Source organism: Anomaloglossus baeobatrachus, chromosome 8 (genome assembly GCF_048569485.1).
Source record: "Anomaloglossus baeobatrachus isolate aAnoBae1 chromosome 8, aAnoBae1.hap1, whole genome shotgun sequence".
In the NCBI taxonomy this organism is placed as follows: Eukaryota; Metazoa; Chordata; class Amphibia; order Anura; family Aromobatidae; genus Anomaloglossus; species Anomaloglossus baeobatrachus.
The window spans coordinates 207,061,284-207,087,026 of record NC_134360.1 but is presented as its reverse complement, the minus strand read 5'-3'; the positions used below and the strand labels follow the sequence as shown (position 1 = coordinate 207,087,026).

The following is a 25,743-nucleotide window of genomic DNA, read 5'->3' as shown; positions in this document are numbered from 1 at the left end:
GAGGTGCACTGCCTAATAACGGCGGTGCGAGACACATAGATCCGGAGCGCCCGCACCAGATCCAGGATATGCAACGCTTCCTCAAGCGATGAACAGGAGCCGGACAAAAGGAAGGCAGGAAAATTGCCCCGGATAAGGTGGAAGCAGTAACCACCTTAGGGAAAAAAATCCGGAGTCGGACGAAGACCACCTTGTCTTGATGCAAACGACCAAAAAAAGGGGGTGACTCCGAGAGAGTGCAGCCAGAATTCTCTGGCGGGAAAATATAGCCACTAGAAAGACTACTTTCTGTGAAAGATGAAACAAAGAAACCTCCCTAAGAGGCGCAAAGGGGGGTTTCCGGGAACCGGATTAAGGTCCCAGGGCTCCATAGGCCGCCGGAAAGGCGGAATGATGTGAGATGCGCCCTTAAAGGAGCGCACCGGAGCCAGCCGGACAATACGCCGCTGGCACATACTGACAGAGCCGAGACCTGTCCCTTAATGAGGGATAGTCCTAGCTGTAGACCGGACTGTGGAAGGGACAGGAGGGTCGGCAAGGCCAAAAAGGTCAAAGGACACTTTGGAGCTTGAGTCATAGCGGAGATGACTTCAGGAAGGATATCAGAAGTCGCCAAGATCCAGGACTCAAGAGCTACGCCGTCAATCTGAGAATTCAGAATTCTGACGGAAAAAACGGACCTTTTGAGAAAAGGTCTGAACGGTCCGGAAGATGCCATGGCAACCCAACGGACAGAAGGAGCAGGTCAGAGGAGTATGAGAATGACCCGACGGCCCCCTTTACTGATCTTGCGCAGGACTCTGGACAAGAGGTAGAGGGTGAAATACGTAAAGAGACGAAGCTGGGATCAAACATGAACCAGTGTGTCTACCGCAAAACCTGAGGATTGTGGACCACGGTTGGACAGCTGAAATAGTCTGCCTCGCAGTTTTCACATCTAGGATGTGGGCTGCGGATACGGTGGACTAGGAGTCCCTTGTCCACTGAAGAATGTTGAGCCGCCAAGATTGCCAGGCGGCTGAGTGTCCCGCCCTGGAAGCTGATGTAGGAAAACGCTGTCACGTTGTCCGACTGGACTCGAATGTGCCTAGCCGCCAACAGATGGTGAAGGCTTAGAGAGCTAGAAATACAGCTCTGATTTCCAGCACATTGATCCAGAGGGCTGATTCGGACAGAGTCCAAGCGCCCTGCGCTCCACGGTGGAGATATACTGCTCCCAAGGCGGATAGGCTAGCATCCTGGTGAGGATCACCCGGGACGGGGCCAGAAAGGAGCGCCCCTGAGACAGAGTGGCCGAAGCCACCACTGAAACGAGCCCCTGGTCAGTGGCGAAGCCACCACCCCGTGGGAGGAGGGAGTTCGCTTGTACAGCGGAAAACATCCAGTCTCAGAGGACGCAGGAGGAACTGGGCAAGGAATCGCTCCCATTGACGCCACCGTCTGACCAGCACCTGTATATGGTGTCTGATAGAACGACGTCGACCGCCAGCGGAGGGACTACTGATCGACTAAGAGCAGCTTCACAAGTGCCGACAGAGTCTCGAGAAGGCCGTCCAGGGCAAAAGATCACTGCAAATCCCTAGGGGTGCAGGACCTTAAGCACAGCTGCCCCAATGAGAATACTCGAGGGGCCGTGGCCAACCCCAAGGGAAAAGCCACAAATTGGACCACTCCGATTGTCAAAACGTAGTCAACGCTGGTGTGAAACTGCGATTGACTCCTGCAGATAGGCATCCCTGATGCCGATGGCTGCTAGGGAATCTCATTGGGTTCTTGATTGATCCGGTGAAAAACACACGGAACAAAACCGAGACTCCATGTGAAAACGCCACACCTGACTATGCTTAAAAAGCTAAAGATCCAGGTCGGAAGACACCGCCCTCTTCGGGGTCTAGTAATAGATTTAAGCAAAAATCTCAGAACCGTTCCCAGTCGGGAACCGGTACAATTACTCCATTGGCCTGCAAGAAATGCCACGGCCTGTGAGAAGACGGCGGCCTTGGAGCCGGGAGGAGTTGACAGAAAAAATCTGTTTGGCGGATGGACAGAATTCCATCCTGTAGCCATGGGAGATATAATCCCGCCCCCACTGAATGGAGACGTGTTAGAACCCTACGTCGGCAAGTGGAGAGAGCCTGCCCCCGACCAAGGAGGTTGTTGGCGTGGCTAGATAGCTCGGAGGAAGCTGACTCAGTGGCAGCATCTCCTGCGGTCTTCTGAAGACGCAGCTTCGAGCCATTTGGTTCTATGAACCTAGGCCGAGCGAGAGGACGATCAGATGGAGGAACGGAAACCACCGAAACCTCAACTGATTCCTGCCCTGGACAGGTTCCCTGGTTTAGGTTTGTGGCAAGGAAGAACACTCCCCGCCAAGAGCTTCCTTAATTTCATCCAGTTGGTTCCGAGGAAACTGGTCCCTCCGAAGCCACAGGGGCCTGCGGATAGCGAGGAAAGTAGCCAAGACCACCGCCGTGCGGTGTCCAGCCTGGCAGACCTGGCAGAGGATGAAAAGACTGAAGTCTGGAAGTTCAGGCAACCGTTTTGGGCATAGAGTCCCTGTGCGGGAATGCATCTCCTCCAGAGAAGCAGAGAAGGAACAAAAAAACCGCACTGCTGTAAAGCTGAGGAGAACGAAGCTCCTGCCGCCCCCATACCGACTTGGCCAAAAGGACAACCGGGCGGACCGCAAAACCTTGAGTGAGGAGCCATCAGCCACTGACATAACGGTCCGGGCTGAGCCACCTGAGGTGAATGAGCCCACTTCTTGACCACCATTGGTGGACAGGGGAAACACAGTCCTCAGAATCACGCTTCATGGGAAGCGACTGTCAGAGCGGACCCTGGGCTGGTGACAGGGGTCTGAAAACTGGAGTGGTTAAGGAACACACGTTGTGTTCACCTAGATAAGGTAATTCCGGCTGATTGAGGTCCAGTACAAAATTAATGTACCGTGGGATCCTTATAGAGGTGCCGTCAGCCACTGATACAACTATCCGGGCTGAAAGTCTAGACACCGGAGTGGCCACCCTTGGCGAATGAGTACACTCCTTGACCACCTCTTTTTTTTTTTTAAATTCTTTATTTTAAAGCCAAACTCGTAACAAACAATACATCCCCTGCTCCCTACTGGGACGCAGGTATTATTACAGAATTGACGGTAGTGTATATACAGACAGCACACATAAGCAATTCACATCCCCGCTACTACTCAGGTCTGGCCCAGTTTGCATATTTTATAAGCCGACCCAACTTAATGTAAGTAGGGAGAAGAGCGAAGAAAAGAAATCAAAGCCTGAACAAAGTTTGAAGACCTGTAGAGAAAGAAAGAAATAAAGAAAGGGGAAGGAGAAGAGAGCAGGAGAGAAGATCAGGGAGTAGAGTAGAGAGAAAGGAAAGAGGGGGGGGAGAAAGAAGGCGAGAAGAGAAAAAAAAAAAAAAAAAAAAAAAAGAAAAAAAAAAAAATCACGAATCCTGAGGTTCCGTGACCAAGTCCGCGTACTCCGCCGAGGAGGTGAACTCTATCCATGGAAACCATGTCCTATAAAAGTCTTCCTGGCGATCGTTAATAGAGGATGTCAAATCCTCCATATGCATCAGATCGTTAATCCGCGAAACCCACTGTGTCACCGTAGGGGGGGTAGTAGACTTCCAACCAAGCGGAACGCAAGACCTGGCAGACATGACCAAGAATCTAAGCAAAGATCTCCTATATTTAGAGACCGGTAGTTCGGATAGCTGTAGAATGAATAGCTCCGGACCCAATGTCTCAGTAGTACCGGTCACTCGTCTGATTACCTCCCCCACTTCTGACCAAAACCGCTGCAGAGAAGGGCAAGACCAAAAAATGTGCACAAAATCACCCTCCCCCTGACCACATCTCCAACAAACCGGGTCAACTGAGGGAAACATTCTATGGAGTCTGGTCGGGACCCTGTACCACCTGGCCAACAGTTTGTAATTAGCTTCCAGCAGTCTGGAACTGATCGAAGTTCTATGTGCTAGCTGGAGGATGTTGTTTCTTTGTGAGTCGGATAAACTAATCCCCAGGTCCCTCTCCCACTGCAACAGGTAGGCCGGGGGGGGGGCAAATCCCCCGGATCTGATAGCATGTTGTATACCAAGGATAGTGAGTGCCTTACGACTCCCTCTCCCAGACACAACTTTTCAAATCCCGTAGGCGGTCCGACATATCGGCTGAAGCGAGGGAGGGAAAGCATGTAGTGCCTCAACTGCATAGCCCTCCAATCCCCCAGGGAACCCGAAGGCAAGAAGCCCCGGATATCCGTTAGTGAAAGCCAATCCCCCTCTCTGCCCAGATGACAAGCTCTGAAATTGCCCCCTTGAACCCACTTTCTGAAGACCGGATCCAAGAGACCAGGACGGAATTCCGGGTCACCTAATATGGGTGTCATAGGGGAAGGCACTGGCAAAAGAAGTCGTCTGACCTCCCCTCTCGAGCAGCATTCTACAGTAGCGCCAATGGTAGGATGAGATCTCAAAGCAGGCAGGGGGAGGTTCAAAAGCCAAGGGATGGCCGGAAGATGTATTTCCGAGAAGCTCTGTTCTAGGGCTACCCACGGCTTTGTGCTGGAGTGGCGGCACCAGTCCAACACCCTAACCATGTGCGTGGCCAAATAGTACTTTTTAAGGTCTGGGATACCCAGGCCTCCCCTACTCTTAGGCCTGCACAAAAGAGACCGGGAAAGTCTCGCAGGTTTGTTGGCCCAGATAAATTTGATCTGTAGAGAGGCCAGTTCCTTGAAGAAAGAGCTAGGGATCCTAATCGGCAAGGATTGAAAAAGATATAAGAGACGTGGCAGGATATTCATCTTCAATATTGCACATCTCCCGAACCATGTGAAGTAACCCTTCCCCCAGTTGGCGCAGTCTTTTCTAATTGATTGCAGGAGCGGGAGATAATTCAATTTGTAGATTTGACTAGGGTCCGCAGACACCTGGACGCCCAGATACTTCAAGGACTGGCTAGCCCACCTAAACTCGAACGCGGATTGTAGCGAAGTGACTAGCTCAGAGGGAAGAGATATATTTAGGGCCTCCGATTTTGACATATTAATTTTAAAGTTAGATAGTGAGGAGTAGATTTCCAGCTCGCTCAGAAAATTAGGAAGGGAAACCCGAGGGTTGGTAATAAAAAAAAGTAAATCGTCCGCATACGCCGCGATTTTATAAGTAGAACCTGAGACGTTGGGGCCCGATATGTTAATGTTGCTTCTGATCCGACTGAGCAGGGGTTCCAGAGTCAGTATAAAAATCAAAGGCGAGAGAGGACAACCCTGCCTTGTTCCATTGCGGATGGGGAATCTCTCTGAAAGGAGACCGTTCACTCTAACTGCTGCCGAAGGGATGCTGTACAGGGAACAAATCCAAGCAAGCATCATGCTCCCCAACCCCACAGCCCGCAGAACCTCCTCCATAAAAATCCAGTTAACTCTGTCGAACGCTTTTTCTGCGTCGGTCGACAGAAGCATCAAAGGCAGCCCATCGGATTTAGCCTTGTGTATTATGTTCAAAGCCTTAGTCGTGTTGTCCCTTGCTTCCCTGCCCGTCATGAACCCAGCCTGATCCGGGTGAACAATCTCCCCAAGCAATGGGGAAAGTCTGTCCGAAAGAATCCTAGTGAAGAGCTTCAGATCTGTGTTGAGGAGGGAAATGGGTCGGTAACTAGAGCACGAAGTAGGATCTTTGCCCTCTTTAGGGATAACTACTATATTAGCAGCCAGGGTATCCCTTGGCAAGGGAGCAGCTTCCGAATGTGGGCCATGGTTGAATGCTGATAGAAATGGGGAAATCAAAATGGAATCCAACTTTTTGTAATATAGCAGAGGGAAACCATCCGGGCCAGGAGCCTTGCCTGTGGGAGATTTTTTAAGTGCGGACCAGTATTCCTCCTCCGAGATGGGCCTTTCCAGATCGGCCGCATCCTCCGGCTTGAGATGTCTCAAGCCGGAGTCCGCGATGTACATCCGTATACGATTACGCAGTTCCGTCCTGGCCCTCTCAGACCGCCCCTCATCAATTGCATAAAGGGTGGAAAAGAAATCTTTAAAAGCGGAGGCAATGTCTTTCGGCAAAGTAGCCCATCTGTCCCCCGCAATGTGCACTTTAGAGACATATCCTCTCGCTCTCTGAGTCCTCAGAGCTCTAGCCAGAGTCCTGCCACTCTTATTGCCAAATTCATAGAAATGCCGTCTACACCTAGCCAATGTTCCCCTAGCTTTACAACATAATAGGATCCTCAGTTCCTCCCTCTTCTTGATCAAAATGGCCCCCACATCCCCTCCCAGAGACCCCTTGTGAATTGCCTCCAGCCCTCTGTCTGCCAAAAGGGATGTAACCCTAGCTTCTCTTTCTCTCTTCAGGCGTGCCCCATGTTTGATGAACAGTCCCCTCACCACACATTTGTGTGCCTCCCAGACTATGCCCGGGGACACCTCCCCCCCCCACTGTCTCTGAAATATTCCCGCAAGGCCTCCCTGATTTCCTGCATTGTCACCGGTTCGTCGAGTAGCGAAGTGTTCAGGGTCCATTGACTCTGCCTCCCAATGGGGTAGCCGAGGGATAGAGTTATTGTGATCAGGGCGTGATCAGAGAATGATATGCACTCGATTGAGGAAGCCACCAGAGAATGTAGATCCCCATGTTTAAGGAAAAAGAGGTCTAATCTGGAGTAGCAATCATGCGCTGCCGAGTAAAATGAGAAATCTTTGTCTGATGGGTGCATCAATCGCCAAGTGTCTATTAGTTGATGATCATGTAAACCCCGTCGCAAGCGACGTATTACCGAATGTGGCAAACTGGACACCCCTTTGGAGCTATCCCTCGGCGGCTCCAACACAACATTAAAGTCACCCCCGAAGACCAGAGTGCCCTCAGAGAATTCCTCCATCTGCTCAAGGTAACGCAGCAATGTAGGGCATTGACCCGAATTTGGCAAGTAGACCGCCACAAAAGTGAAAGTCTGTGTAGCAATGCGTCCCTTGAGCATCAGAAGCCTTCCCTGATCATCCGATGGAGAGTCCAACAGTTCCCAAGGGAGCGTACTGGACATTAAGATGCTCGTGCCCCTGGATCTAGAGTCAGGGGAGGGTGAATGGTGCACTACAGGATACCTTCTATCGGCAAGTTTGTATGGTTTTGCCTCACAGTAGTGTGTTTCTTGGAGGAAAGCCACCTGGATTCTGTTTTTCCATAGTAGGTTCAGGAGAATAGACCGTTTCTCCGGGCTGTGAAGACCCTTAACATTCAGTGAGCCCACCCGAAGCTCGGCTTGTCTCTGCTTTGTCATACTCCGTCACGGACCTCTGGAGGAACGAACAACAAATTACACACCCACACAAAAAAAAAAAAAAAAAAGAGGGAATAAGAAGGGGGAAGGAAAGAAGGGAAACGGACGAGTGGAAGATAGAGGGTTGAGAGAATGTAGCCAAGCGAAAGCAAAGACCCTTTAGCAGGGTAAAGAGAAAGATGTAGAAGAGCAAAAAGTGTAAAGGAAGAGAGTGGAAAAGCAGAAGATCTGCCGCACGCAGTACCAGGGAAAAGCCCAGAAACTGCTTGGGGATAATTAGGGACAAGAACTGACATGTGGCCAGAGCTCCATCCCGCGCCACACTTATGTATGCTTGGTGACCCAGACCCCAAACAAACGGGGAGGGTCTGTCAAATTAACCTCCCGCGATCCCTCCCGCCCAAGACGGAGATGCAAACCCCCCCCCGCCCCCCCCTCAAACGACCCAACGTCAATAGAACAAAGTTGCATTGAACGTAAGTCAGTACGCTGTGGGCTGTTAGGCCAGTCGCACAGCCCTAACCCTTGCCATCGGAACAAGGAGGCAACCCCCAACCATACTCCTCTCCCGACCTCTCAGCCACCACTTTGGTCACTTCCCCGACCCATCAGCAACCGAGAGATTTCATGACCCTCCAAAATCATCACAGTGGGAGGATTGGACGCCATCCCTCCTTCTTCGCCGTCCAGTTGGGGCCTGAGGTTCCCACTCCATCCAGTCCGGGATAGAGCAATCTGGTATTCCAAGAAAGTCATACAATTTTGAAAGCTCAGAGTGCCTCCTCAATTGGAACACAGAGTCCCCCTTGCGGACAATCAGATGAAAGGGGTGGCCCCATCTGTACGAGGCACTTGCCTCTTTGATTTTGAGCAGAAGGGGGTGAAGCAACCGTCTCATGTATAGTGTACGGCTGGAGACATCCGGAAAAAGCTTCACCACAGCCCCATCTACATCCACCGAGCCCCGCGACCAGGCTCCCTGAAGAATCCTCTCTCTATCCCCATAATAATGCAAGCGACATAATACGTCTCTGGGGAAGGAAGCAGATCTGGGGCCAGGCCTTGCGACCCTATGAATTCTGTCAAAGAGATAGGCGGCCTCAGGTGGGCGATCAGTGACTTGATTGAATATGGATAGGACTTTGGCGCACAGCACATCTTGGGGCCAGACCTCCGGGATACCTTTCAGCCTTATATTATTTCTTCTGCCCCTGTTTTCTTGATCGTCCAATAGCAGAGCAAGCTCCCTAATGCGGGCATTAGAAGTCTCACAGTCCCGTTCAATCCTCTCCATTCTACCCTCCAGGGACTCCTGTGCTTGCTCTGTAGCCTCTATTCTATCTTCCAGCACCACCATTTCCTCTCTCAGGGTAGTCAGCGCCATCTGCTGGGAGGATTCTATTCTAGCCACCACATCCTCCAGATCTTTTTTGCTAGGGAGGGCCAATATAAGCTCTCTCAGAGCCTGCAAATCATCCCGAGGGGGGCCGGGGGGCTGGTCGTCTGCCATCAAGGGGTCTTCTGCTTGCCCCAGAGGAGGAGGGGTACCTGGAGTGCAGAGGGACGCAGAGAATCCCAGTATCGGTGATCCCCCGGATGTCATGGCCTCCTCTGTCTCCTCAGTGACATGCTGTGTGGCCGGGCCTGTGGGTCCCCCCCTCCTCCATGCCTCTTTACCTTGCTCTACCGCCACCGGCCTCCCTGCTGAGACGCTTGCTCGTTTCTCCCCTTCACCCGACACACGAGCTGCTGCAGAGGCTGTGGGCGGGCGCCGGGTCACACCAGGGGAATCCCCAGCCTGAGAACGCTGCAGAGACGCCGGCGCCATCTTGTCCTGGGCCGCCGGCGGGAGCTCCCGGCCAGACCCTGCCAGGTATCTGGAGAGGCTCCCCTGGGACTTCTGGCCCACTCCGGGGGATGCGGAGGCGGGGGCACCGCCCGGTCTTCTCTTGGGGGCCATCCTGGACGAGAAGGGGCCACCGGAATCTGTAATATCAAGCTGTGGGCGCAGGAGCTCTGGAGGTAAGCTTCCTCACGCCACCATGTCTAGGACACGCCCCCTCCTTGACCACCTCTGATGGGAGGGGGAGACAGGCAGCAGAACCCCGCTGTGGGGTCTGCAGGACAGGCTGTGGGCTTGGACGCAGCGGGCTGAAAACTGGAGTGGTTAAAGAACACACTCCTCGTCCTATTAAAGGTATACTGATGCCTTTCTGCCAGCGGGGAATACTCCCCTGATACAGGCGGATGGATGTCCAGTACAAGTATAATGGACGCAATCCAATCATTCGCATCTGCGTCACCTACGGACGGATCAATGTACATAAGGTAGCGTCCGAGCCCCTGGTAGAGACATCCTCCTCATCCAGTGAGTCAGCTCGTAATCGGAGCTGCGGGACGGGGAGGACAGGGGACCCTGCGTCTCCCTGTCAGGAGGACGGGGTCTGAGCCCAGAAGGAGAGTCCCTTGTGAGCTTTGCTGAGCGAGCTGAAGCAGAAAACGCCCTGAGAAGGGGGCTGCATGCTCAGCAGATGCCGGGACAGCCGACCCCTGGAAATAGGATTCCCCCAGGGGTCAGCCACCGAAACCGGAGCAGCTGGAGGGACCATTAATGAGCCTCCAAGCTGAGGGGCCACAGTGGTTATGAGCTCGGTTCATTCGCATCTCCTGCAGTGGACAATAAAAACAGCCTGCAGCCTCGCTCTGTGAGACATGCTGCAGAGGTGGGGGCTCTGTCTAGAATGTCTAGAATACCCAAGACAGGGGTTCAGCCTGGGGAGACTCCAGGCTGAGGTACCACCACATAAGAACCATTACAGTGTGGGTCTGTGCCGGTTCAGGCAATATCAGCTTACATGCAGTGCATATAGCGTACAGCCTTGGAGCTTTGCTCCTAGTGTGAGACATGCTGCTGAGGAGGAGGTTCTATAATAAAGAATTAACTCCTTCAGAATGCCCTGAGAGTGTATAAAAAGAGAATTTTGTTTACTTACCGTAAATTCTTTTTCTTATAGTTCCGACATGGGAGACCCAAACCATGGGTGTATAGCTACCGCCTCCGGAGGACACACAAAGTACTACACTCAAACGTGTAGCTCCTCCCTCCGGCTATATACACCCCCTGGATGACAATCTACCCAGTTCAGTGCAAAAGCTGAAGGAGGACATCCACCCATAAGTAGAGAAAGAGTAAAACTCGGAAAGACCAGAACTCTGTCTACTAACAACAGCCGGTGAAACACACGGAACAAAAAACTGCCAACAGGCAACAGGGAGGGTGCTGGGTCTCCCATGTCGGAACTATAAGAAAAAGAATTTACGGTAAGTAAACAAAATTCTCTTTTTCTTTATCGTTCCTTATGGGAGACCCAAACCATGGGACGTTCCAAAGCAGTCCATGGGCGGGAAATAAACCAAACTGAGAAGTAGGCAAAACCTAACTTCACAAATGTGCGACAGCCGCCTGAAGAATGCGTCTGCCCAAGCTCGCATCTGCCGAAGCATGAGCATGCACCTGGTAGTGCTTCGAAAAAGTGTGCAGACTGGACCATGTGGCAGCCTGACAAACCTGCTGAGCCGTAGCCTGGTGCCTGAAAGCCCAGGAGGCACCGACAGCTCTGGTCGAGTGCGCCTTAATCCCTGGCGGGGGAGGCACCTGAGAACACTGGTAGGCATCGGAGATAGCCGACCTGATCCAACGAGCTAGGGTCGGTTTAGAAGCAGCGAGACCCTTGCGCTGACCAGTGGTTAGCACAAAAAGTGAGGTGCACCGCCTCAAAACGGCGGTGCGTGACACATAGATTCGGAGCGCCCGCACCAAATCTAAGGAGTGCAACGCCTTCTCAAAGCGATGCACAGGGGCCGGACAAAGAGAAGGCAATGAAATGTCCTGGTTAAGGTGGAAAGGAGACACCACCTTAGGGAGAAAGTCCGGAGTCGGACGAAGAACCACCTTGTCTTGGTGGAACACCAAAAAGGGGGATTCTGAAGAGAGCGCAGCCAAATCCGAAACTCTCCTGAGAGAAGTTATGGCTACTAGAAAAACAACTTTCTGTGAAAGTCTAAACAAGGGAACCTCCCTGAGAGGCTCAAAGGGGGGTTTCTGTAAGGCCGTGAGGACCAGATTAAGGTCCCAGGGATCCAAGGGCCGCCGGTAAGGAGGAATGATGTGAGATGCGCCCTGCATGAAGGTGCGCACCTGAGCCAGTCGGGCGATACGCCGCTGGAACAATACCGACAGAGCCGACACCTGTCCCTTGAGGGAATTGAGGGACAGTCCTAGCTGTAGACCGGACTGTAGAAAAGACAGGATGGTCGGCAAGGAGAACGGCCAAGGAGCATGGCCGGACGAACGACACCAGGACAGGAAAATTTTCCAAGTCCTGTGGTAAATCTTGGCCGAGGAAGACTTCCGAGCCTGAGTCATGGTGGAGATGACCTCAGAGGGAATGCCTGAAGCCGTCAGGATCCAGGACTCAAGAGCCACGCCGTCAATCTGAGAGCCGCAGAATTCTGGCGGAAGAACGGACCTTGAGAGAGAAGGTCTGGGCGGTCCGGGAGACGCCACGGCACCTCTACGGACAGATGGAGCAGGTCTGGGTACCACACTCGCCTGGGCCAGTCCAGAGCAATGAGTATGACTCGACGGCCCTCCATTCTGATCTTGCGCAGAACCCTGGGCAAGAGCGCTAGAGGGGGAAACACATAGGCCAGACGGAACTGAGACCAATCTTGAACCAGTGCGTCTGCTGCGAAGGCTTGAGGATCGTGGGAGCGAGCCACGTAAACCGGAACCTTGTTGTTGTGCCGGGATGCCATTAGATCTACTTCCGGAGTGCCCCACTTGCGGCAGAGTGATTTGAACGCTGACGGATGCAGGGCCCACTCGCCGCCGTCTACGGTTTGACGGCTGAGATAATCGGCCTCCCAGTTTTCTACGCCTGGGATGTGGACTGCAGATATGGTGGACTTCGAGTCCTCCGTCCACTGGAGGATTCGTTGAACCTCCAACATCGCCAGACGGCTGTGAGTCCCGCCCTGGTGATTGATGTAGGCAACCGCTGTCGCGTTGTCTGACTGGACTCGGATGTGCTTGCCCACCAACAGGTGGTGAAAGGCTAGGAGAGCTAGAAACACAGCTCTGATCTCCAGCACATTGATTGAGAGGGCTGATTCGGACGGAGTCCAAGTGCCCTGTGCTCGGTGATGGAGAAATACTGCTCCCCAACCGGAGAGACTGGCATCCGTGGTGAGGATCACCCAGGACGGAGTCAGGAAGGAGCGTCCCTGTGACAGAGAGAGGGGCCGAAGCCACCACTGAAGAGAGCTCCTGGTCTGTGGCGACAGAGCCACCAGCCTGTGCAAGGAAGAGATCCGCTTGTCCCAACAGCGGAGGATGTCCAGCTGCAGGGGACGCAGATGGAACTGGGCAAAGGGAACCGCTTCCATTGACGCCACCATCTGACCCAGCACCTGCATGAGGTGTCTGATGGAATGACGGCGGTGCCGCAGCAGAGAGCGTACCGCCAGACGAAGGGACTGCTGTTTGACTAAGGGCAGCTTCACAAGTGCCGGCAGAGTCTCGAATTGCATCCCTAGGTACTCGAGTTTCTGGGTTGGAATCAGAGTGGACTTGGGCAAATTGACAAGCCACCCGAACTGGACTAGAGTGGCGAGAGTGAGCGAGACACTCCGCTGGCAGTCTGCACTGGATGAGGCCTTGACTAGAAGGTCGTCCAGGTAAGGAATCACTGCCAACCCCTGGAGGTGCAGGACCGCAACCACTGCTGCCATGACCTTGGTGAATACTCGAGGGGCCGTGGCTAGGCCGAAGGGGAGAGCCACGAATTGGAAATGTTCCTCTCCGATTGCAAAGCGTAGCCAACGCTGGTGCGAAACCGCAATAGGAACATGCAGATAGGCATCTCTGATGTCGATGGATGCCAGAAAATCTCCTTGGGTCATTGAGGCAATGACCGATCTCAGAGATTCCATGCGAAAGTGCCGCACCTGAACATGCTTGTTGAGAAGCTTGAGATCCAGGATGGGCCGGAAGGAACCGTCCTTTTTGGGGACCAGAAAGAGGTTTGAGTAGAAACCGCTGAACCGTTCCCGGGCGGGAACCGGAACAATTACACCGTTGGCCTGCAGGGATGCCACGGCCTGAGAGAAGGCGGCAGCTTTGGCGCAGGGGGGGGGTGGACAGAAAAAATCTGTTTGGCGGGCTGGAAGAAAATTCTATCCTGTAGCCGTGGGAGATGATATCCCGCACCCACTGATCGGAGACGTGTTGAAAGCACACGTCGCCAAAGTGGGAGAGCCTGCCACCGACCAAGGACGTTGCTGGCGCAGCCAGATAGTCAAGAGGAGGCTGCCTTAGTGGCAGCGGCTCCTCCGGCCTTTTGAGGACGCGGCTTTGCGCGCCAGTTGGGTTTACGATCCTTGGCTGCGGTAGTGGACGAGGTCGAGGGCTTAGAGGCTGACCAGTTAGAGGAACGAAAGGAACGAAAATTCGATTGGTTCCTGCTCTGGACCGGTTTCCTGGTCTTAGTTTGTGGCAAGGAAGTACTCTTTCCGCCAGTAGCTTCCTTAATTATGTCATCCAGCTGTTCCCCAAACAGCCGGGACCCAGCAAAAGGGAGACTCGCAAGATACTTCTTAGAGGAAGCGTCTGCTTTCCACTCTCGAAGCCACAAGATCCTGCGGATCGCGAGGGAGTTAGCGGAGGCCACCGCCGTGTGGTGAGAAGCCTCCAGGATGGCAGACATGGTGTAGGATGCAAAAGCCGAAGCTTGAGAAGTTAAGGCATCCATCTCAGGAATAGAGTCCCTGGTGAGTGAATGCATCTCCGCCAGAGAGGCAGAGACTGCCTTAAGAGCCCATACTGCCGCAAAAGACGGGGAGAACGAGGCTCCTGCCGCCTCATATACAGACTTGGCCAGAAGGTCAACCTGGCGGTCAGTGGGATTCTTAAGAGAAGTGCCATCAGCCACAGCTACGACTGTGCGGGCTGAGATTCTGGACACCGGAGGGTCCACCTTTGGGGACTGGGCCCATTCCTTAACCACCTCTGGTGGAAAAGGAAAACGGTCATCCGAACTACGCTTCAGAAAACGTTTGTCAGGACAGGCCCTGGGCTTGTTAACAGTGGTCTGAAAGCTGGTGTGGTTAAAAAACATACTTTTAGCTTTCTTAGGAGAGGTAAACTGGTGAATCTCTACCAGAGAGGTTTGTTCCTCTGACTCTGGTGGGTTGAGGTTCAGAACGGAGTTAATGGACGCAATCAAGTCACTAACATCCGCATCACCCTCAGACAAATCAATGGGGTACATAGAAGTAGCGTCTGAGCCCACAGTAAACGAATCCTCCTCGCCCTGCACCTCGGCACGTGAATCAGAGCCGTGGGACGAGGGAGGAGAAGGGTCCCTGCGTCTCCGTTTAGGGGGACTGGGACCTAGAACATGCTCTGAGGGCTCCGCAGAGCTCTGAGCAGCAGAGGCACCCTGGGAAGGGGTTTGATGCATGGAAAGCAGTGTCCGGGACAGCTGCCCCATGGAGTCGGCAAAAGACTGGGAAATAGCTTGTGAAAAAGACGCTACCCAAGCCGGGGGTTCAGCCACCGGGGCCGGAGCAGCCGAGGGGACCCCTGAGGAGGCTCCAGGCTGAGACACAACCATATTAGCACAGGCATCACAATGTGGGTATGTGCTCGGCTCTGGCAGAACGCGCTTACATGCAGTGCATATAGCGTACATGTTTGCAGCCATGCTCCGGGTGACAGACATGCTGCTGAGGTGGAAGCTCTGCAGCAATATAACACTCCTGTAGAATGCCTGAAAGTGTATAATAAAAAGCCCACAACCAGAGGTTGTGGCTTACCACACCACTCTCTGTGTGCCCTCCGGATTCCACAGCTCCAAGTCCCAGTGAAGCGTCAGCTTTCCCAAAACAGCAGCAGCTGCAGCTCCCAGCGCCGTCCAGTGTAAGAACGCTGAGAAAATGGCGCTGGGAGGAGGAGGGGGGGCGTGCATAAGCCCAGGAGCGGGAAAAACGGAGGTCAGAGAGATACAGGAAGAGATACAGGGGAGGGCACATCTCCCCAGAGAGGAGAGTCCTCCCCTCTGCTGGCCGGGCGGTGCCGTATGCAAAACATGCAGGGAAGCCGAAAACGAAACTAGGCCCAAACTGAAGCCGGGGCCTAGATTTCAAAACGCGGCCGACCAGCAGGCACCTTCGGCGCGGTTCTCAGAGGAAACTCCCAGAACCGGCCGAAATTTACAGTAAAGTTAAAACACATACTGTCCCCCAAATAAAAGTACCCGGGACCCCTGAAAAGCGTCTCAATACTTAGCTTTTGAGACGCAGGGCCATGTCCCTGGAGAGGGGGGTAAACGCTCCTTCCAGCAGGGACCAGACAGGGCTGCGGATGGAGACCGGCCTCCTGCAAGCAGAGAGGACCGTGATGGCTCCCACTTCAAACAGAGCCTGGACAGAGGATGCGAAGGAGCTCGGCATGTGAAGGCTCCAGCCTTATTAAAGTCAACCTTAACAGCACCCCGCAGAGTGGGGCGTGAAGGGACATGCCGGGAGTCCAGACTGGACCCGCTTTTCTTCCAAATCTTTAAAAATAAAAATAAAAATATCAGAGAATGCAAGTGTGTGTGACCTCCTGAAACACAAAGCATTGAACTGGGTAGATTGTCATCCAGGGGGTGTATATAGCCGGAGGGAGGAGCTACACGTTTGAGTGTAGTACTTTGTGTGTCCTCCGGAGGCGGTAGCTATACACCCATGGTTTGGGTCTCCCATAAGGAACGATAAAGAAAAGTGCACAACCAGAGGTTGTGACTTATCAGGCCGCTATATGAGTGCCCTCCGGATTCCAAGCCTGGACCCCCAGCCAGATATTCACTCCCTCTGCACTGCAGAGCAGCCAGCGCCGACCAGTGTACTAAGAACGCTGAGAAAATGGCGCCAGAGTGAGGGGGGGGGGGGGGGCGGGGGTTAACCCAGGAGCGGGAATCGGAGGGCTAAGGAGATGTACAGGGGAGGGAATCATCTCCTCAAAAAGGAGTGTCCTCCTCTGTGCAGAGCGGCCGGCGGGCGGCTCTGCAGTGTCCCCCTGCATGACTGACATGCAGGGGAACGAAACGAAACTAGGCCGCGGCTGAAGCCGGGGCCTAGAGTTATGCATGCGGCCGACAATCAGGCATCATCGGCGCGGTTCTCAGTAAAAACCGTGGAACCGGCCGGAAACACAGTAAAAAGCAGCATTATCAAAGTAAATCACTGTCCCCCCCAATAAAAGTGCCCCACATTGCAGAAGGACCCTCTGAATAACGTCTCTATACTTAGCTTTGAGACGCAGGGCCCAGTCCCTGGGTGGGGTGGGGGTTCAGTGCTCCGTCCAGCAGGGTCCTGCAAAAGGGCTGCGGATGGAGGCCGGTCTCCTGCAAGGCAGTGAGAACCGTGTTGGCTCTAACTTCAAGCCAGAGCCCCTAAGGGATGGTGAAGGAGCGCGGCATGAAGGGCTCCTGCCCTGAAGTCAACCTTAACAGCACCGCCGCCAGGGGGGTGAGAAGGGACATGCCGGGAGTCCAGTGGACCCGCTTTTCTTCCAAATCTTTAGAAAAATGAAAAATCAAAAAAGGATGCATGTGCGTGTGTGATCCTCCTGACACAAAGCATGAAACTGGCTAGGACTGGCTAGCAGGGGGTGTATATGCTAGGAGGGAGGAGCTACACGTTTTGAGTGTAGTAACTTTGTGTGTCCTCCGGGAGCAGTAGCTATACACCCATGGTCTGGGTCTCCCATAGGAACGATAAAGAAATTACTTTTCTTCTATAAAATCAATAATGGACGATAAAATAAACTTGGTCATATCTTATCAAACAATTGTGCTTCTTTCTACTCCGGACGGATCTTTCATTCTTAATTCACATTTAAAATGTGTCTTCAGTGAATACTGGTTCTCTCAATACTGGGGTGACAGTTTGTGCTCATAACAGTCTATGGAGAAACTGTAAGGCTATGTTCACACGTTGCGTTTTGCAGCCTTTTTTTTTCCCTGCAGGCAAAACCAGCTCTTGGCAGGATAATGAAGCTGCTTATAAAAAGCAAGTTTTGCTTTTGGTGCATTTTTCTATGCAGATTATATTGGTCTACATATGTAATTAAGGTAATTTAAGTCACCAAAAATGCAGCACAAATACAGCAAAATGCAAGGTTGCCTCTTCTGCAGCGGTTTTTTGCACCTACTTAGTGCTCTCTATGGCGAAAAGAAAGAAAAAAAAAAGCTGCAAAAACGCTGAAAGGGTTGACATGCTCCAATTTTTAAAAACAGCAGTTTTCCAATTCAGTCAGGAAAAAAAAAAAAACAAAGTGCATGAGATGTCTGAAAACGCAACATGTGAACATAGTCCGACTATCTTTTCAAGGGAACCGTCATAGGATATCAGTGTTGGCTTTTACCTCTTCCTCACCATACAATTTTAGAAGCACCAACTGCCAGTAGTAATAGGAGAATCTATTTTCATTGAATGTTATTATTATACCGATTCTACCCATTAATTGAGTGAAATATCAGTCCAGGAGAAGAAAGAAGCAGATTTCTCTACTAATACACGTTACAATATTTATTTTTTTTCAAGTGTATTAATGAAATAAATATAGAGTAAACGTCATTTAAATATGTGATCATTAGAAATTAACGAATAGTAACTATTCGTGTTTGGATAATTCTTACACAATACTATCAGTATTCGTCATAAGAAAAATGCTCTGTTTCCTCATTGACTTGCATTAGGTTCGTTATGAGTGACGAATACCGGAATAGTACTTTGGGATATGTTACGAACAATCTAACAGGAATAGTGACTATTCGCCCATCACTAGTGATCATCCATGGAGGCCTGTAATTTTATTTACAATGCAAAACAGAAAGTAATGGTGGTGTTCCATACTGGTACCCAAGAGACTGATCAGGTGGGAATCGGTGCTGTGAACGGGATAAACAGCGTGTAATTGCAAATGTTCTCTATGAAGAGTCAAGCATCGCCACAATTAAACCCATGGACCTTACTACACCCTACTGCACATCAGGCAGTAGGGTGTAGCAATATGCCAGTGACTGGTTTTGTAAAAAGTAAAAAAAAAAATACATTTAAAATCAGCATAAAATGTTCAATCCAAGCCCAGTCGTTAGGTGCATCCTTATGGGGACTGAGTAGATCAATTCCCACCTACCGTATTTTTAAGATTATAAGACGCACTTTTCAACCCAAATATTTGAGAGGAAAATGAAGGCTGCATTTTATAATTCAAATTACCTCACCAGGAGGGTGCAAAGGGGGTCGCAGGAGGCAGGGGCAATGCTGTGGGATGCGAACGGTGAGGCAGGGGCATCCTGAAAATGTCGGGAATGCGAACTTCAAATAATGGCACCCGGAGGCGGTGCATGCTCAGATGGAGCTCCCGGCTCAAGATCTCATCTGCGTCAGCGCCGCCTCCAGCCCGTTGCTCTCCCAGCAGCGGACTTAAGAACATGGCGCCTGCACAGATCAGATCTTAGCTTGTCATTGAGCCAATAGCACAATCTGCGCACGTGCCAACTCCAGGCGCCATGTCTATGAAGCCCGCACCACCGACAGAATCTGGAAGTTGCCTACCTCACAGCATCTAGGACACGTGCCAGCCACACCACTTGCAGCATCGCCTTGCTCCACTATCCCCCCTGCCTCCAGTGACACCGCTCCACCATTGCTGCCATCACCCCCAGTAAGACACCACCAGACTGTAAGACGGACCCCCTTTCTTTCCCCTCTAAATTTGGGATGCGTCTTATAAACCGAAAAATATGTTATTTGTTTTCCATCCATCTCAACCCTCCTGTCTCCTGTACAGTCAGAGCTGTAAAAAGCAGAGAAGGGCAGAGATGAATGCCAAACAAATGGGAAAAGTGAGCTGTAGTGCCCGGCCATGCCAAAAAGTTTAATCCAGCGCCTTTACGTTTGTTTGAAGGGTCATGTTGTACTAAGACTCCATTTAACGCCTAATAGATTTGGTAATTTTTTACTATTTGCACTTTTTAGTTTTTCATTTCATGCAAAGACGAAAAACTTATTTTTTTGCAGATAAAGCCATTCATTTTATTCTGCATTGAATAATGGAAAAGTGGGGGTGGAACAGAAGAAAAATTAAATCGTTACTTTTTTTATTTTACAACATTCACTTTTGTATTTAAATACCTAGTAACATTCCTCTGTGGGTCAGTGTGGTTATAGTGATAAGGTGAATATAGGGGGTTTTTTTTTGTTTACTTAATATCCCACAAAAACAAAATTGGGCTACAGTCACCATATTTTGAGGGTTATAACGTATTTTTCAGTTCTATCAGGGCTTGTTTATTTGCGGTACAAACTGTCTTTCATCATCACCATTTTGCGTCCATATACCCCTTTCTGACCTCCCTATTCCAGTTTTATTGGGGTGGAGATATCATGCATGCATTTTAAATCCCACTACACATTGGCATTCACAGTATCAGATAAAAATATTTTACCATCTAATTAGTGTGTGGACAATTACACATGTAAAGAACAATTTTTTGGGAGTGATAGATTTCCCAACTCACATATCTGGGGGTGAAGGGGGGATTCGGGAGATAAATATATTTTTTTTTTTTAAGTCGATCAGGCCAGAATCTGCGATCTCTTGAAAATTATATATATATATATATATATATATATATATATATATATATATATATATATATATATATATATATATATATATATATATATATATATATATATATATATATTTTAATACTTTTTCTATTTTACAATGGATAACCTCAAAGTCCAGCCATGGGGCTCCCAAGTGACGACTACCATGTTGGAGGCCTTTTAAATGCGGTCGTCACGATTGACAGCGACATTCAAAAGGTTTACGCTGTTGCAGTTGGGGATTGGAATAGTTATTCTTGGATTCCAGCTGTGTAACACAGACAGCACATGAGCTGTAAGGAGCATGCGTAGTTCCTGCATTTCCACATTCACCAGGGGGTTAGCAAAAATGTCTCTAAGCCACAGAGCAGAACGGAGAAAACATTAAATATTTAAAAACGACGACCATAATGTTCACATAAAAACTACAGCCTCGAAAATGTGCGGTGGACACGAACCTCCTTCCTGATCATGACGTCATTCTTGTAATTACTGTTATTGGCATAACGAAGTTTACCTGGAAAAAAGAAAAATTACACTGGGGTTATATAAAGCTCCGGTCACAAACTGCGCATGTACAAACACTGGCTGAACACATTTTATTGTACCGTACTATGGTGCACATAACCTACAGATGCTCATTCTCTAATCCATAGATCTATGAAGCAGATACCTATAGATGATGTTCACTATGACATGTCACATTAGCACATAATCTGATATTACCCTTCCAGGGTCCAGTGCTGAGTGTAAGTAAAGCAAAGGTTTTTCTTTCTTCCTTCAAACTGCAGCTGATGAAGGGGGGGGTTATGTTTTTGAAAAAGGAAAAAAATCGCTTTAACTGGGTTGCTCATCACTCAGACAACCCCTTGTCTATCATTTTTGTCCCTGATACAATGAAAAAACACACCATTAGGCTGTGTGCGCACGTTGTGTAATTTCATGCGTATACGCTTCGTATTGCACTGCAGCGTAACTGCATGTATCCTGCGTCCCCAGCACAATGTATGAAGATTGTGTATAATCCATCTGCATGTTGCGTTTGAGAACGCAGCGATTTGCATGCTGAAAATTCGATACAAACTGATGTGCTCAAAAAAGCAACATGTCCCTTCTTTTGTGCACTTTGGATGCTGCTCCCACTCTGTATGGGAGAGGCTGCATTCAGAACGCATGAAATCGGCATTATTCTGCAGACACACTGCATCCATTACGCAGTGTTTCTGCAGCAATTTGAAAAACACATGCACTGCAGAATATTTTTCACGGCAGTATGCATTGTGCGCACATAGCCTTAGGCTAGTTTCACACTTGCGTTGGACGGGATCCGTAGCATTGCGTTGTGTGACGCATGCAACGGATGCGTTGCATATAGTGGCACAACGCATGCTACAGATCGTACAAAATAACGCAATCCGTTGTAGTTTTTTTTTCCTTGACTTTACACATCTGAGCATGCGCACTTGTGTAAAGACAGCTGCGTTAACGGAATCCGTCAAATGACGCATTCTAACGGAATCCGCCACCATAGGCGTCCATTATAAAAACAACGGACGCCTAAAGGATTACTGCAGGTTGCGTTTTTTTGACACTCCGCCAAGCGCAGAAAAACGTTACATGCTGCGTTCCATCCGCCCGACGCAGCGTCAAAATAACGACTCTGCGTCGTCCGGCGGATGCAACGCAGACACTTGCGTTACAGTGCGTCGTCCATACAACTCTATGGAAAATAGCGCAGCCCGTTAACAGACTGCACTATTCTCCATAGTGACAGAATGCGCTGAACGCAAGTGTGAAACTAGCCTTAGGCCTCTTTCACATGTCAGTATTTTGCATCAGGGTTTCATCAGTGTGTATATTAGTGTCTGGATGCCAAAACCAGGAATGGAACTTAGAGAAGAACTATATGGGCTCTTTTCCATCTGCGGTTTTGTTGTGCGAGTGCGATCTGATAAAAACAATTGGATTGCACTCGCCCCCGTGTTAATCAATGAGGCAGTTTCCTCTGTCCTGTTTTCTGCACACGAATCGTGCTCTCGGTACATTCGCAGCATGCTGCGGTTTTGCACAGAGTCTCGGTTCACATATATGTAAAAATCGCACTGCACTCGCATGTTATGCAACTGCAGTGCAATGCACGCAGAGACAGACAGCGGCGGAGATGGAGAGAACGTGCTTCATCCCTCTTCTCAGTACCTGTGATCGCATCACAGTCGCATGATCCTTGGTTGACACCGCAGCAGAGGGTCATTAGCATATCGCTTCTTGCGGTACGCAAGTGGAAAAGAGCCCTATTTGAAAGACTGACACCTGTTCTGTGTTTTGGAGACACTCCTGGTTTTGGCATCCAAACACTGATGACACACTGATGCAAAATACTGCCGTGTGAAAGAGGCCTTACTCCCCTCCGCTACCGGCACTCGTTCTCCAGGACTCATGAAAGGTTCTCACATCATGGGAGCCCCAAGTACAATCGGCGTCAGCTTCACCCTTCCCGCCTTCAAACAAATTGATCATCAAGAGACAGTCAGAGCTGCGGCTGCCGCTCACTTCCTATCGATGCTTGATACATCCAAAAGGTAAGAAGAGTGAAGCCGACATTGATTGGGCACAGGGCTCCTGCGACATGAGAACTTCATGTGAGCCCTGGAGAGCGAGTGCCAGCATCAGAGGAGAGTATAGGGGTTTTTGTTTTAACGGGGACAAACGTGACTAAGAAGGGGGTATTTCAAGTAGCGGACAATCCTGTTTAAAAACAAACCGTTAATCTGAAGTTTCTCAGACGCTTTCTCATAGCAGGAAATGGGATGAAATAACAACACAACTTAGGGGTACTTCTCACATAGCGAGATCGCTGATGAGTCACAGGTTTTGTGACGTACCAGTGACCTCATTAGCGATCTCGCTGTGTGTGACACTGAGCAGCGACCTGGCCCCTGCTGTAAAATCGCTGATCGTTACACACTGTTCTGGTTCATTTTTTGCTCGTTGGTCTCCCGCTGTGCAACACGCATCAGCGTGTTTGACAGCTGGAGACCAACGAGCACCGACTGTGTAAGCAGCGTACACTGGTAACCAGGGTAAATATCGGGTAACTAAGCAAAGCGCTTTGCTTAGTTACCCGATATTTACCTTGGTTACCAAGCGCAGCATCATTACAGGAGTCGCTGGTGAGATCTGCCTGACTAACAGCTCACCAGCGACCATGTTACGACGCACCAGCGATCCTGACCAGATCGTATCGTGGTCGGAATCGCTGGTACGTCGTTTAGTGAGACGGTACCCTTATACTCATGGGGTAAATCAACAAAGCAAGAGATTCCGGCACTAAAAGGACTGACTGACAAGACAGGTTATAACATTTCTCATTTATTATTATTATTATTATATGAAAATAGTTGTCAAATGGTCAGACAGCTACAAAAAAACAGACATCCATGAGGGAGGGGTGGGTGACCATGATTAAGACAGGCTAAAAACGTATCGGTCATTCCCCCAACCCTCCCCTCTCATGGATGTCTTTTTTTTTAGCTGTCTGACCATTTGGCAACTATCTTAATGTAAGAATAAATGAGAAATTTTATGACATGTCTTGTCTGTTCGGTCCTTCCAGAGATGGATCTCTTGCTTTGTTGGATTTTCTGCCTTGCCCAGGCATCCGAGCAGCAGATTAGAAGCCGGACTCTGTACTCAGAAGGTGAGCTGACACATTTCTTCGTATTCATGGGTAAACCCTCCATAGCACTGAGGACCCCAAGGTGCCAAACAAACACACACCAGATACCCATCTCTCTGCTACTACTTTCCTCAGTCACACGCGTAGTGTGATTGGTGTGCAGTGTCACCGCTGTAGCCATCACTGCCAGGTCTTTTAAAAACCAGGAAAGCTGCAGCTGTAGATTTACCAGGTGAACACACAGATTTATGGAATTTTACAATGATCAACCAAGGAGAAGCAATAATATAACCTAGAGAACGCTCAGTCGATGTCTCCACCACTCCCCCCCGACTCTGTTCATGTCCTTTCAGCGACATTTTGTTTTTGCCCATATGACCACTGAGGTCAATCACTGGCCTCCAAACTTTGCCTAGGTCAGTGATTGGCTGCAGCAGTGTTCAGTGATTGGCTGCAGCAGTCACATTCGCACAGACATCACATAATCAGTGCAGGACGTGTGCAGAGACAAGAAGGACCGAAAAACAGCGAGAATGGGGAAAATATTGGATAAATTATACTATTTCCTATTCGTGGCCAATTTTCTTGAAATAGTGGTAAAGTCCTCTACCTGCTGGGAGTAGTAGTCCTCACAACGCAGGGACTTCCTCCCACCCTCAACCCTGAGCGGCCACACACAGCACAGCTGGCCGCAGCCCCGCTCTCATTCCCCGTTTCTTACCGTCCGGTCTGAACTCAAACTCTAAAAACTCGTGACCGAATTTGCCTTTGTGCCCCACGTAGTATCGCAGGTAGAAATCGCTGCCCATGATAGTCTGTGACGGGGGAAAGCTCCGGGACGACGATACCTCGAGCACAGGGCGCAAAAGAATGACGTACTTCCCTTTGGTGACGTAAAATCTACGCGCCTACAGAGTCAACCAATGAGAGACGAGGGGGCGGTCCTGAAGTCTGTGCGTTGCCGCCTTTCACTAGAGGGCGCATATAGTTTTACACGGGCATACGACAGCTGAGGTTCTATGTGACCGCACGAGGCTTGGTCTCCGGAAAAATGGCGGGGAGCCGTACAGCCCGCTCTAGTGTCTGAGAAATCGTCTCTTTAGATAAACGTTCACAGAAACGAGTCAACGACACCATAGTGGGGAGGGCAGAATGAGGGAATAGATGCAGGCCTGGCACGGCCCGGTTTTTGCTGTTTTTCCATAACTTTTGTTGTGGCCATATGACTGAGGGTTATTTTTGTTGCAGGACGAGTTGTAGTTCTGAGTGACTCTCCCCATCCATTTTACCATATGAAGTGATGGTGGGGGAAAACCAAAGTGAGATTAAAATGGCAAAAAATGAGAAAGAAATGCAATTCTGCCATAAGTAACAGTGGCTGAATGACCGCCCTCAGATGTTTCATACTATGTTTTGTATTAGCGCTGCTCAGCTCTGTACATCATGTTACAACTTGAACCGCTATTACCAGTGCACGCTGCTGCCCCATTCAGAGTCTATGGGAGCCATCCCATCTCATGCACAATGTCTGGCCGGGCTGCAGTCTCGTGCCCAGGAGGCTCTTTGATCAGGAGACCTATGGGCGCTCCTGAAGATCACAGTCTGAGTATGGACTGCCAATCAGAGGCGGATTCAGCAGCTGCATCAGAGTCAATTTTGGGGGGGGGGGCATCTATCAAAATGGAGGTGTCAGTTGTCATCAGGCCTCTTCACCTCTCTCCTGAAAATTCATCAGTTACCATTGAATTGTTATGCAAACAGCACCAGATCGAAAAACCTATCAAACTCTGAGAACCGGCCCCTGGACCTCTCTGGCCCAAGAACTGGTGCATTGAACAGGCGAAAATAGCCTAGGACTAGGTGAAAATTCTTTTGTCCATGTATTACCCAACAGGCTCTGTACAAGTCCTGCATGACTACAGGCTATATTGTGCATGTAAGGACCAGACCACCCTGGATACTGGCCATTCTTTTAGTTACCTGGCTAAATAAACCTGCCTCTCAATTTACATTGAGTATACAACTGCTGTATCTC

General features: G+C 50.2%; 1 protein-coding gene across 1 annotated transcript in view; it reads right to left on the bottom strand.

The window, feature by feature from the left end:
* Positions 1–24,587, bottom strand: part of MAGOH (mago homolog, exon junction complex subunit) — a 28,785-nt gene extending 4,198 nt beyond the window's left edge. Inside the window, exons 1-2 of the mRNA XM_075321066.1 lie at positions 24,430–24,587; positions 20,491–20,549 (exon numbers count right to left, since the gene is read on the bottom strand). Coding sequence (XP_075177181.1) covers positions 20,491–20,549; positions 24,430–24,517 — 147 coding nt within the window. The 5' untranslated portion in view covers positions 24,518–24,587. The remainder of the gene's footprint in view (positions 1–20,490; positions 20,550–24,429) is intronic.
* Positions 24,588–25,743: the final 1,156 nt, after the last annotated feature.